The 14,438-nt window shown below is 46.7% G+C and overlaps 1 protein-coding gene across 6 annotated transcripts in view; it reads left to right on the top strand.

Annotated features, from left to right (window-relative positions):
* Positions 1-14,438, top strand: part of NF2 (NF2, moesin-ezrin-radixin like (MERLIN) tumor suppressor) — a 193,352-nt gene that overhangs the window by 26,143 nt on the left and 152,771 nt on the right. For all 6 annotated transcript variants that reach the window (XM_073554078.1, XM_073554073.1, XM_073554075.1 and 3 more), the window contains exons 3-5: positions 7,513-7,638; positions 7,726-7,848; positions 7,944-8,027. In XM_073554078.1, the coding sequence (XP_073410179.1) occupies positions 7,513-7,638; positions 7,726-7,848; positions 7,944-8,027 (333 nt within the window). The remainder of the gene's footprint in view (positions 1-7,512; positions 7,639-7,725; positions 7,849-7,943; positions 8,028-14,438) is intronic.

Below are 14,438 nucleotides of genomic sequence, written 5' to 3'. Positions count from 1 at the left end.
TGTATTCTGTGTCAAGATGGATATTTCCAAGGAGAGTTTCTTGTTTAAACTGGATTTGGATGTCAAATTGGCTGTTGCCTTTGCCTTTGCTTGTGACCAAGAAAGGGAAAGAGAAAGAAAGGGAAAGAGAAAGAAGGAGAAGAAGACGGCGTCGGCGCTTTTTGCAACACCCCATTCTTGAAGTCCGGGAGAGTCTTGGAGCCTACCACTCCTTATTCAGGGAGCTCCATGAAAACCCGGACAAATATTTTGACTACACGAGGATGTCTCAGCAGAGCTTCCATGAAAAGCTGGGTCGTGTAGAGGGAGCAATCAGCAGACAGGACACCCAGCTCCGTATAGCTATTCCAGCTGAAGAGCGTCTGCTGGTGACACTAAGGTATGTAATAGTTAAAACTAAACGCTTGCCTGTCGTATTGTATGCAATGTCCCTTTTTTTTTTTTTTTTTTTCAAAAACCCTTGTAGTTATTATTATTCATTAAAAATTTTTCTTTCTTTGATTGGCAGATTCCTGGCTACCGGAGAGAGCCTTTCATCGCTCCATTTCCAGTTCCGGATAGGCCTTTTCACCCTTTCTGGGATTGTTGCGGACACGTGCCGGGCTTTGTGGGACGTGCTTTGTCAGGAATTTATCCCCCTACCCAACACAGACATCTGGCTGGAAAATGCGGACAAATTCTGGGAAATTTGTAATTTCCCCAACTGTGTGGGAGCAGTGGATGGAAAACATATTAGGATAACCAAACCGGCTCGAAGTGGATCCCAGTACTTTAACTATAAAAAATACTTCTCCATAGTGCTGATGGCCATAGCAGCTGCAGACTGTAGTTTCATTGCAGTCTACATTGGTTCTTTTGGCCATGGAAATGACTCCCAAACCTTTAAAAACTCGGATGTGGGCCAACGGTTGTATATCAATACTTTTCATTTCCCCCCTCCCACGACCTCTTCACAACACTGATAGCCCGCCAATGCCATTTGTTGTTGTAGGTAGGGGATGAGGCTTTTCAGATGTGTGGAAACCTACACAAGCCATACTCCAGTCGTGGCTTGAACCACAAAAAAAGGATTTTTAATTACCGACTGACCTGGGCCCGCAGAACTGTTGAGTGTACCTTTTGGTATTCTTGTGTAAAAATGGCGCAGCAATTAATCTGAAAATTCAAACCGTGGATGAGGTCGTCAAGGCTTGTGTGGTTCTCCACAATTACATAATGGCTAAAGAGCGACCATCGTTTGAACTAGACGACCCAGTTGCTAACCCATTGCCATATTACCAGCATCACCCTCTGAGGACAACAAGGGAAGTTGCTGAAATGAGGGATGCATTCGCGGACTGCTTTGTTTCTGATGTTGGACGTGTGACATGGCAAGATGCAATGGTTTTATGTATAAATCGTATGTAATGTTATGGTACTTCCAAAGTTTACCTGTCCTTAAAGTTTTGATGCTACATAAAAAATAATTTTTGAAAATTTTTGAAAACACCTGTTTACTTTGTTTTTGTTCCCATGCTTTAAATTTAACTTATCTGTTTCAGTCATATGTTTCCTTCTCATCATCTCCATAATCTCTTCAGTCTGCATTATATTTCAATAGATGAATGCACACTCAATAGATGATTGAGGAAATGTACCTCCTAATTTTACTCACCAGCCTGTGCGTAGAACTACTGCAATCAGGATGCCAAAAAAATGCAGCATCCTGACTGTAATAGTATTTACACCTGGGCAGGTGAGTATTGCAGACCCCTGACCATTTCTGTTGTGTACTTTTTTTTTTTTTTCTTGGTGTGAAGATTATAAGCTCTGTTTATTTTAAACCTCATAGGTTTGACATGAGAGAAAATCCAAAAAATAAAGCAAAAATTGTGTTTCATGTAACTATGAGGTGGAAAAAAACACTATGTGTGTGTGTACGGCGATTTGTGTGTTGACAGCGCACGGTGTATGTTGCCGGCGACGAAAGAGACAAAGACCAAACAGTGGTATGGGGCAAAGAAAAGAGGGTTATTTACAAAAATAAAAAATTATTTTTTTTACACACTGAGGGGGAAATGTTATGGACCATGGGGGTGTGCAGACGGGAGACCTGGCTGGGGGTGGACGGAAGAGACACAGTAGAGGGGAGGGACAAATTGGACATAACAGACACATTGGGAGGTGAGGGTGGTGGAGGGAGCAACACTGTCCTTTCCCGCCTCGGTTCCTATCTTTTTTTTTTTTCTGTTTCCTATGTGTTGGGTGACTGCTTGTCTTTCTTCTCCTTTGAGTCTTGTGACGAGAAGGCATGGTGGCGGTGGAGGAAGCAGGACCCGGTATTTGGGAGCTGGTGGACAGGATAGCTGGTGCTGGAACCTGAGTGCTTGTGGTGGATGGTGTTGGTTTATCAGGACTCCGGGTGATGGTGGCGGTGGGAATCCGCGCTGGAGCAGGAGTAGTCGTGGTGGTGGAGTGGTTGTCCGCTGCACTTGGCATGGTGGAGGTGCTGTAGTGTATGGCGGCAGGACTGGGCATGGTGGTGGCCATACAGGGGTATGCAGCAGAACTTGGTAGACCTGTGAACCGCGTAAGTGGTGGCACAGTGGCAAAAACGGGTGCCAGCGGGTACATCCGAGTCTGCTGCATAGCCTGAATGTATGCAGCATTGCAGGTCTGTATCACATTCAGCTGAAGTTCAGGCGTAAGTTTTTCCACCATGCCCTGTTCAATGGCCGTAAAAAAATGATGTGCTGGCCTCTGTATGTCGGTTTCCAGACGGTCAAGTCGCTAGTGGACAGAATGGAAAAGTGTGTCAACATGGCTCCTAACACTTTCCAGTCTATCTACCATCGACTTAATGCCATGCTGGAAAACCGAGCTCAAGTGTAGAAACTCGGGCACGACTGTCTTTTCCGAAGCCTTCTGCCATTATCGGGAAGACCCAACATTAAAAAAAGAGGCGGAGGAGGCCTGGGACAGGGGAAAACCTGATGGGCCAGCTGCCTGTTCTTCAATTTGTGACGCAGGCCTACTTGCTGCTTCGCTGGTGGATGGCTGGGACTGCTCCGAGGCTGTTCGTTGAAGGACCACTCCAGAGGACGAACCAGGCTCCAGGGTGCTGCTCAAGGTGCTGTGAAAAGAAAAGCCAAACATTAGTACCACAAAACAATAAATTTTACAAGCGTCATCTCCTGTGGAATAGAATAAATCATATTAGGTAACACAACACAATTGAATCCAACACAAAAATACTTACGTTCTCTGAGCAAGGACAGGCCTCAGGAAAGCCAGCATATGGTGATACTTGTACTTCCTGAGCCTTGCTGCACCACCACCACTGCCACTGCTAGCCTGGTTCTCGTGTCTGAGGTCCTTATTGAAGCGATCCTTCATTGAACGCCACCTGGTTCTGACTTTGGTCACTGTGAAGAGGGATAAAAAAAAAGGGTTAAACAATGCATTCTATGCCGTGAGCACACAACCGTGTGTGATGCAAGAAACTCGCAGGGGTTTATCGCATCACACACGGTTGCGTGCTCACGGTGTTTACAGGTTCACTGCCGCTTCAGACCACATTGCAATACTTACGAAAGTCCTTTCTGTCTCTTGACGTAGCGTTGTCCCACTCATCCATCAGCTCTTTGGCCACCTCATTCCACTGCCACCGAAGCACCACCATGTCCTGAGTGGTCACTGTTATGAATAGGTCACCGAGGAGGATGGCAGGAATAGGCTAGGCCACCAGGAAACCAGAAAGGTTGGCAACTTAGCGGATTGCAGACCCCTAATCCTAACAACACAACTAGCAGTAGCCGTGGGGCGTACCTACGATGCCCTAGACGCCTCGGCACAGCCAGAGAACTAACTTGGCTTAAAACAAGAAAGGTGAAATCTAAACTGCACCGGAGTAGAACCCCAAAGGAATAGATAGCCCCCAAACATGTATTGTCGGTGAGACAAGATGAGGTACAAACAAGCAGAAAATAGACTGTGCAAATGATGGGGCCCAAACTGTCTAGATAGGATAGGAAAGGAAAGACACTGTCTGCAATCACGCAAAACCCCTAAAAAATCCTACGCGTCTTATGTACAAAAACACTGAGGTCTCACGACCTCTCCCCCACTATATCAGCATTCTGGTGTGAACTGGCAGCAAAGGAAAAGAGACTAATATAACAGGGGACTGAACAAACTGACACAAGCTGTAACATATGGAGCGGGGTCCAGCACAGCCCCAGCAGAGAGCACGCTGAACCCACACAGCAAAACAGAAAGAGACAAAACCAGATCAGATGCAAAGGATTAGCAAATGAACAACTTGACTGAAAAATGCAGGATCAGGCAGGAGACAGCAGACCTCAAAATGCACAGGAAGAAACAATCACCAGCAGCAACTGAGGGAAGCCTGCTCACTTATATCCTCCCAGTCAGTAACCCCTGATTTCCAATCATCATCGTCAAGTGGCAGACTTCTGTCAACCCGGCCAGCTCCACTACCTGCAGTAACCACCAGAGGGATCCCCGATTCAGAAGTCAGATCAAGAGAATTCATAACAGGTCACGATGACGGGTGTCCCACAGGGCGACTCTCTCCTGAACAAGGGAGATGAGGAGGTCTTTGTCGATGTAGTCCTCCTCCCTTTGTGGAAGCTAGAAATGAAAAAAAACATTACTGTTGTAAAGATAAAAAAAGGAAAATCGCAAAAAAAAATTGCAACGCTACAAGAAAAAAAAGACAAAAAAATGGCAGAAAAAGTAGCAACACTACCAGAAAAACAAAAAAATTGAAAAAAATAGCAAAACTCCAGAAAAAAAAGACAAAAAACCACGGCAGAAAAATTAGCAACACTACCAGAAAAACAAAAAAATAAAGCACGAAAAAATAGCAAAACTCCCAAGAAAAAAAAAGACAAAAAAAAAACACGGCAGAAAAAGTAGCAACACTACCAGAAAAACAATAAAGAAAAACTAGCAAAAATCCAAGAAAAAACACAAAAAAATCACGGCAGAAAAAATATCAACACTACCAGAAAAAAAAAAAGAAAAAAATAGCAAAATACCAAAAAAATACCGAAAACACTTACACTCCGTCTGATAACCGATCCTTCTGCCTCCATCTGTTGCTACTGCTCCTGTTGGTCCGGATCCTGGCCACTTGATGAAGTGTTCTGTAAAAGAATAAAGATCATTTTTGCACATATGTTTGGTGATACTTACCAACCATAGTTGCAAAGGTACTCACTTCTGAATCCTGTCCTGTCTGCTCATGGCTTGAAGAGGGCATGTTGACAATTGCTGCGAGAATGAGACAGGACATTACAGACTGCAGAGAGTAAATTACAAAAGAAACACAGACATTAGGTTCTATACTTACATTTGGCATGAATTCAGTGATGTCTTCTCTGCTCTTTCAGCCTTCAGTGTATGTAGATTAATAGACAATGACTGCCCAGCCCCTCTTTTTATCTCTCTAGGCGTGAGGGGTGGCTAACCAGTGTCTAGACAGGTTTACTCTGGAAAAACATATGCGTACGGAAACGCTAGCAAACGCGTGTGCTTGCGAACGCATGCGTTCTCACAGACTGTAATGCATTGTTTCGACGCATTCCTTCTGCAAGCGGCCGCATGCGTCTGGCGGCAGCATATTGCCGCCGCCAAAACTGCAACATGTTGCGTTAGCCGCGCCCCACCGCAATAACCAAAACGACGCATGGTACTGAAATGCGGCCGAAAGCATACAAACGAATATACCTGTGTCCACAACGTTAGATTTAGGAAAACACAATGCATGCGAATGAATGCGGCATAAAAGCTGCGGACACAACCGCAAATGTGAATCCAGCCTTACATAGTCACCTTTATAAAAGACTCCTGTCCACAGACTCCATTAATCAGTCAGAATGTAACCTCTACAAATGGGCAAGACCAAAGAGCTTTATGAGGATGTCAGGGACAAGATCATAGACCTGCACAAAGCTGGAATGGGCTGCAAAACCATACATAAGACGATGGGTGAGACGGAAACAACTGTTGGTGCAATAGTAAAAAAAAAAAAAAAAAAATACAAAATGACTGTTAAACGTCATCGATCTGGGGCACCATGCAAAATCTCACCTTGTGGGGTATCCTTGATCATGAGGAAGGTGAGAGATCAGACAAAAACTACACTAGGGGAGACTTGTTAATGATCTCAAGGCAGCTGGGACCATAGTCACCAAGAAAACCGTTGCTAACACATTACGCCGTAAAGTTTTAAAATCCTGCAGTGCCCGCAGGGTCCCCTGCTCAAGAAGGCACAAGTGCAGACCCATCTGAAGTTTCCCAATGAACATCTGGTTGATTCTGTGAGTGATTGGAAGAAGGTGCTGTGGTCAGATGAGACAAAAATTGAGGTCTTTGGCATTAACGCAAGTCGCCATGTTTGAAGGAAGAGAAATGCTGTCTATGACCCAAAGAACACCGTTCCCACTGTCAAGCATGGAGGTGGAAACATTATAGTTTTTGGGTGTTTCTCGGCTAAGGGCACAGGACTACTTCACAGCATCAATGGGAGAATGGATGGAGCCATGTACCATAAAATCCTGAGTGACAACCTCTTTCTCCGCCAGGACATCAAAAATGGATCGTGGTTGGGTTTTCCAGCAAGACAATGACCCAAAACATACAGCCAAGACTACAAGAGAGTGGCTCAAAAAGAAGCACAGTAAGGTCATGGAGTGGCCTAGCCGTGATCGGGAGACAAGCGGTGGAAACCGCGTCTATGCTACCACCCACCTCACGCTTCTATAACTGACAGATGGCCCACCATATTTTGACACAGTTCTTAATGGACAGGTTGCCCTACTAACAAGTGCATTCAGTACACTATATAGTATGTTGACGAAGGTCGCTGTGACCGAAACGTTTACTGTATGTACTGTATTCTATTAAATACCATTTTTCACCTGCATTATCCACGTGTGTGTGCCAAGTTAGTGTATACATGTGCGCAAACCTCATCATCAACTACAAAAAACCATCTAACTGCTGTGCTTGCCAACAAGGGTTTTGCCACCAAGTATTAAGTCTTGTTTTCCAGAGGGATCAAATACTTATTTGTCACTGCAAAATGCAAATTATATGATTTATACAATGTGATTTTCTGGTTTTTATTTTTCATATTCTATCTCTCAATGTTAAAATTAACCTGCCCTTAAAATTATAGACTTTGTCAGTGGGCAAGCTTACAAAATCAGCAAGGGATCAAATGCTTATTTCACCCACTATATAATAACCGACAGTCTGCTGTCCTGATCTACTTGTCAGCTCATTTACATATTAAGAATAATGTGAATTTCTCGGGAATAAGACATCAGATCATAGGTATCAAGGTCTCATTTTATTCAGCTTCCTATAACCTGCATGTCCATATAGACACTTAGGAGGGTTTATCCTACTGGCAGATGCTCTTTAAATATGATTCTTCAGTGAAATTACATTTCACAGAGAATTTGTAGCAATATTTTTACATGTATTTATGTTATCTTTTAGGTAAAATGGAAAGGAAAGGACCTGTTTGACCTGGTATGTCGTACTTTGGGGCTTCGGGAGAACTGGTTCTTTGGGCTACAATACACTATTAAGGACACTATTGCATGGTTGAAAATGGATAAAAAGGTAACCTGTAAACAGCAGTGTTGTTATTGTGATGCAGTGTTCTTGTGATACCGTTACCTAATATTAGTTACATTTGGTATCCTTAAGGTATTGGACCATGATGTCCCAAAAGAAGAACCTGTCACCTTTCACTTTTTAGCCAAGTTTTACCCAGAAAATGTTGAGGAAGAACTTGTACAGGAGATTACGCAGCATCTCTTCTTCCTGCAGGTGCTTATTTTATGGTTTTATTTATTGTTCTGGTTTTACCTCTCCCCCAATGTTGTTAACTCTTGCTTACCTAGTCTCTTTTCTTTTTTAAATAGGTGAAAAAGCAGATACTGGAAGAGAAAATATACTGTCCACCCGAAGCGTCTGTGCTGCTAGCTTCATATGCTGTTCAAGCCAAGGTGAATTTTTCTCTTCATGTGTAGGACACATTATTGCCCCTAAGCATTTTGCTACTTTATTGTGCACTTTTCTTAAATCTTTAATATATGTCAAAATGGCATGTTAGATGTTTTGATCAGTAAGGGACCAGATGCTGAAACTGAGTGCTTTTTCCCTTCAATTCTGCTCCTCTCTAGTAGATCTTCTATGAGTAGCCCTGATTCTTCCTTTCCTAGACATACTAATTATTTTTTCTGTATCTTTGTTTCAGTGATCTGGACCTCGACTGTTCAAATCCCCATCATTTAACTTTTACAGGTCAAATGTTTGAAATGCCAGCAGTCATGTAAAACAACAAAATCAGATGATACTTGCTCTCTCTGGGTTTTGGCTGCAGTGATGGCGTCATGATGGCAGTGCGCATCACCGGTGCAGCCAGTCATCAAACTCATTGGCTTATACCGTCTGAATCAGCAGAACTGCTGTTTTATGGGTAGCACCGCATTGAAGCTACACTTTTCATTACCAATTATGAAATGACTTTTTTTTCTTAGCCATCCGCTAATATACTCTCACTGATTCCTGCTTTTAAAGCGAACCTGGCAGCTGATGTATGCTGCCCCATCCATGGGCAAGAAACAAAGGAAGAGGCAAACAGTCAAAAAGTCCCATAAAATTAGTACTTTAGGGAGAGAAAATGGACAGGCGTGTACAATGGCAAGAATAGGCCGAATATGCCGCCTACATAGTCCAGGATGTAGCCCCTATATAATGATATAGTATAATCAGTATAATGAGTCCAAAAACACACGTGTCAGTCACCTCACAATTTGTATGAAGCCAATGCGTATTATCATAAGCGGGGACCAACGGGACTCCCTAGTAGGTGAGTAATTAAATAACAAGTGTTCATAACGAATCCAGCATTTAAAGGGTCTGTAACATTACCTGAAGACAGAGGAGGCGAGCACACAGTGGCCTGACCCCGACGCGCGTGTCGGAGCGTACCGCTCCCTCCTCAGGGGGCAGTATAATCTCAGACCATGAAAGTTATTATTAAAGACGTTGTCCACTACTTTTTCATTGACAATTTATCCTTTAGATAGGTCATCAATGTCTTATCAGTCGGGGTCCAATAACCTGCACCCCTGCCTATCAGCAGTTATCTGTATTGGCGGTGACTGCCACCCAGAGCTGCTCGATTGCAGAGCTGCTCCATCTTCTGATAGTTGCTGCGGCAGGGTAATACATAACCGCCTCTTATTGATTTGAATAGGAGGCGGATGTTCAGTACCCTGCACAATCAAGCACTTCTGGCTGGCGGCCGCTGACCCCAATAACAGCTGATCCTCAGGGTGCCGGATGTCGGACCCCGACCATTCAGACATTGCTGACCTATCCTAGAGATAGGTCATTAACGAAAAAGTAGTGGACAACCTCTTTAACCCCTTAACCTCCAAAGCTTTTTTTCATTTTTGCGTTTTCGCTTTCCGCTCCCCTCCTTCCCAGAGCCATAACTTGTTTATTTTTTCGTCAATGTGCCATGTGAGGGCTTATTTTTTGCGGAACGAGTTGTACTTTTGAATGGTACCATTGGTTTTACCATATCGGGTACTAGAAAGTGCAATCCCATACTCACTACGCCGTTCAGCGATCAAGTTAATCCTTTTTTTTATTGATAGGGCGATTCTGAACGCGGTGATACCAAATATGTGTATGTTTGATTTTATTGTTTTATTTTGAATGGGGCGAAAGGGGGGTGATTGAACTTTTATATTTTTTCTGCTTTGCCTCATTGGGGGACACAGGACCGTGGGTGTATGCTACTGCCGCTAGGAGGCTGACACTAAGTGAACACAAAAAAAGTTAGCTCCTCCTCCGCAGTATACACCCTCACGCTGGCTCTAAGCCAACCAGTTCATACTTAGTGTCCGTAGGAGGCACACGAGTCTGGTTTTCAGGCCATTCTTTTTCTTTTTTTTTTCTCCATCATGAAAATGAGAGAGGGGCGACAGATCCTATTGAAAGGGTCCGATCTCTCCAAACCAACAACAGGCGAGCCCGTGTAGTGTCGCCTCCATGTATCCTCTCCTGCGACGTGGGACACTATGCCGGACACAGCCCTGACCACCCTAAGGTAGAGAGACTCTCTAGGCCGCACAGAGGCATAAAGATAGTCCGTGCTGCCCCCACTACATCACCAATGCTGAAAATTGCGGCGATGGAAGGAGGCAGACGGTCCCTCTCCTCATCTCCCATAGGGGAAGACGGATTAAGGGTGCCTGCACCGTCTTTTAAACAGCCCCCCTCCCCTCTAACTTGGCGGTTTTTCCATGGAGGGAGCATGGGAAGAAAGGTGGACTGGGAGGGCTCCTGCAGCGCTGCGTTCCTCTTCGGTGGCGAGGGCCTGGCGCGGCTGGCGTCCTCATCCATATTGTGCAGCTTCCGGCCACAGCACTAGTGCCACTTCCGGCGCGCGAGCCCCGCATTCCCAGTGCGGCGCGCACCCCAGTGTCTCCCGGCCAGCTCCGGAACTTTAGGCCCAGGCTTCGGCCTGTAATAGGCCTCAGACCGGATGTCCCGCCCCCAGGCGCGTCTGTTTCCGGCAGGCCCGCCCATCCGCTGACGCTTTGCAGATAGGCACCGCTTTTGAATCCCGGTCTCCATTTTCAGAGGCTGTGCTGATCCTTTTAGAGCTACACTCTGTAGTTTACACCACCCCAGCAACTGACAGTCCATATCAGCTAAGAGGTACAGCATGTTCAGAAGAGCCAAGACTCATACAGTGTTATTCACCTTATGTACCTCCTGTTGATCTGCTTTTCCACAAGTGCAGAGTAAACAATTATGCGAAGCCTGCGATTCCGTACGCGCCCAGGAGCCCTCCACTGCCACTGAGCCCAGTGTGCCTAGCCCCCCTGAATGGGCTTCGTCTCTGTCGCAGACCATGGCATCACTAACTAGAGCAATCGAGTTACTTCAGACCCCCAATAGGGGTAGAGACAGTAGCTCGCCTGTCTTGGAAAGATCCTCCACCTCACAGGAGCCGTTGGCCTACAAGAGACCCTCTCACTGTAGACAGACGCAGGGGAAACAAACCCATACGGAGTCTCCTGGGCCATCCGATGCCTCGGCATCAATAAGCTCCGTCTCTTGCTCACCCTCACCAGTGTACGATAGTGAGCAGAACTCAGATTACAATTCGGATGGGCCCCTCAATTTGGATGCCCCTGGTTATCAGAAGACAGTTGATAGTTTCATTGAGTCCGTCAATCAAACCCTAGAGATTGATGATGAATCCACCCTGATCACAGGCCACAAGGTGTCATTTAAACGGGCCAAATGGCGTCATAGAGTGTTCAGCACTCACCCAGAGTTTTAGGACATAGTGCAGTGGCATAGGGAACGGCCAGACAAACGTTTCTCAGGTCAGAGAGCGCTTGAAGCAAGATACCCGTATGCTTCTGATCTCCACAAAAAATAGACAGAATCCCCTCCAGTTGATTCACCCGTGTCTCGCTTGGCTTCCAAAACCCTGCTATCCTTACCTATCGGATTCTCTATCAAAGATCCCACTGACTGTTTAATAGAGAGTCTTGCTCATTCAGTCTTTGAAGCTTTGGGTTCAGCTCTCTCCCCTTCCTTCGCGGCAACATGGGTGGCTAAGGACGTGGTATCCTGGGCAGAGTCTCTAATTAGAGCCCTGCAGGGTACTGACCTTCCACCTGAGGTAGTAGATCTCACAAATCAGATCGCTTTGGCCGAAGACTACTTGATTAATGCGTCCTTGGACACGGCTAACTGCGCGGCACTTGTGGCCGCGAATGTTATCTCCATTAGAAGAGCTCTGTGGTTAAGGACATGGCGAGCAGACTCAACGTCACAGAAATCCCTAACTTCTCTGCCTTACCAGAGCGGCCGGTTATTCGGTGAGAAGCTAGATCAACTCATATCAGACACCACAGGGGGGAAAAAGTAACTTCTTTCCTCAGCAAAGGGTTAAGCGACCATTTCGTCACCAACTGCAGTCACGTTTGCGGTCCTTTCGTAGCCTCGGGTGGACCACATCGACCAATCCTGCCGATTCAAGTCGCTCCACTCAGGACAGAGATCGTCAAATCTCATATAGATCCAATCCGTTGGGGAAAAACCGTCTCCACCAGTCCAAATCTAAGGGATTAAGGTCCCACAGATTTTCAACCAAATGACTCGAGGCATTTTCTGGTCGACACCAGCAGAGTAGGTGGTTGCCCGCTCTGGCTTCGACATGTCTGGCTCACCGTCGTGCACGTCGCTTGGGTCAGAGATCTGGTGTTCTCTGGGTGCAAAATAGAATTTGTCACCCATCCTCCAAAACGTTTTTTTCTTTCCTGTCCTCCCAGAGCGGAAGTCCTTTTGGCAACTTGGGACAGGAGCCCGTTTTCTCTCGGCCGCCCGTGCCGGCTGTCCGCTCAGGTTAGGCAGGTGCTCAGGTCAGGCAGTCACTCTGCTGGTGGACGTTGAGTTCTTCCCTCCTTCAGGGAAAGTCCTTTTCCGCCAGACCATTGGCTTGTGGTCACTACCGACGCCAGTCTCCTCAGCTGGGGAGCTGTTTTCCGTGATCACGCGGCCAAAGGATGCTGGTCACCTTGTGAATCACGCCTCCCAATCAACCTCCTAGAAATTCGAGAAATTCAGTTGGCTTTGCGACATTTTCACCATCTCCTGGTGGGTCGCCCCATCCGGATTCAGTCGGACAATGCCACGACCGTAGCTTACATCAATCACCAAGGGGGCACTCGCAGCAGGGTGGCCATGCGTGAAGTGGAGCACATTCTCCGCTGGGCCGAGAAGAATCACTCCGTGTTCTCGGCAGTTCACATTCCAGGCGTAAAGAACTGGGCGGCAGACTTTCTCAGCCGGCAGGGTCTTGCGTCCAGGGAGTGAGTGGTCTCTCCATCCCAAGGTTTTCCGACAAATTTCTCAACATTGGGGTACCCCAGATGTGTATCTGAAGGCCTCCAGGTTAAACGGCAAGGTGCCCGAGTTTGTTGCTCGGTCCTGGGATCCAGAAGCCATCGCCGTTGATGCCTTGGTTCTGTCGTGGAACCAGTTTCGTCTCCTATACCTGTTTCCCCCTTTACCACTGATTTCGAAAGTCATCAGAAAGGTCAAGTCAGAAGGGGTCCCAGTAATCCAGGTCGCCCCAGACTGCCTTCCCCGGGCATGGTACGCAGAGCTAGTGCAACTAGTTGCCAAAGTCCCCTGGCGGCTACCGGATCGTCAGGACTTTCCAAGGTCCGTTCTACCACCAGAACTCAGGGGCCCTGTGTTTAACGGCCTGGCTGTTGAGTCCTGGATACTGACCCAAGATGGTTTTTCCTGGGATGTGGTTACTACAATGATTAGCGCTCAAAAGCCCGCCTCGGCGCGTATTATCACCGCACCTGGAAAGTCTTCTTTGCGTGGTGCAGAGACCGCGGTCATCCTCTTCTCACTTTCTCTATTCCAAACATTTTAGAATTTCTTCTAGCCGGCCTGGACTCGGGGCTAGCACCGAGCTCCCTCAAAGGACAGATCTCAGCCTTATCCGTCCTATTTCAGCGCAGGATTGCTTCCAGCCTGCAGGTGAAGACTTTCATTGAGAGGTTCTCCCACTTGGTACCTCCCTATAGAGCTCCCCTGGACGCCTGGGACCTTAACCGGGTCCTAAGTGCTCTGCAGGAATCTCCTTTCGAACCTCTGCAGGATGTCTCGTTATCGTACTGGGTTTCGGAGTTGGCTGCCTTATCCTGTAGAGCCCCTTTCTGATCGTTCACCGGGATAAGGTGGTTCTCAGGCCGGCCCCTCCTTTTCTGCTCAACGTCATTTCCTCTTTTCACATTAACAAGGCCATTGTCTTGCCCTTGTTTTGCCTAGCACCAGTACACCGCATGGAAAAGGCCCTTCATACGTTGGATCTAGTGAGAGCTCTCAGGAGGTATGTGTAACGGATGCCATCTTTTCGCCAAATGGACACGCAGTTCGTACTCCCCGAGGGTTGCAGGAAGGGACTTGCTGCCTCAAAGTCGACAATAGCCAGGTGGATTCGTTTAGCTATTCAGGAATTCTACTGCTCTCAGGGGTACACCTGTTCCAGCTGGGATCAGGGCACACTCCACACGGGTGGTGGGCGCCTTTTGGGCCCTTTGGCACCAGACATCAGCAGGACAGGTTTGCAGGGCTGCAATCTGGTCTAGCCTACATACATTTTCAAAGCACTACAATATCCACACTCAGACTTCAGCAGATGCAAGTCTGGACAGAAAGATTCTCCAGGCAACGGTAGCACACCTATAAACGGTTGGTACTTATGGTTTAATCCATTGGGTCAGATTCCCACCCAGGGACTGCTTTGGGACATCCCACGGTCCCGTGTCCCCCAATGGGGTGAAGGAGAAATAGGGATTTTT

The sequence above is a fragment of the Dendrobates tinctorius genome, unplaced genomic scaffold (assembly GCF_039654945.1).
Source record: "Dendrobates tinctorius isolate UK_male_01 unplaced genomic scaffold, ASM3965494v1 ptg000206l, whole genome shotgun sequence".
Taxonomy (NCBI): Eukaryota; Metazoa; Chordata; class Amphibia; order Anura; family Dendrobatidae; genus Dendrobates; species Dendrobates tinctorius.
Note: the sequence above shows the minus strand (reverse complement) of the source record. Positions and strands in the feature narration are given on the sequence as shown.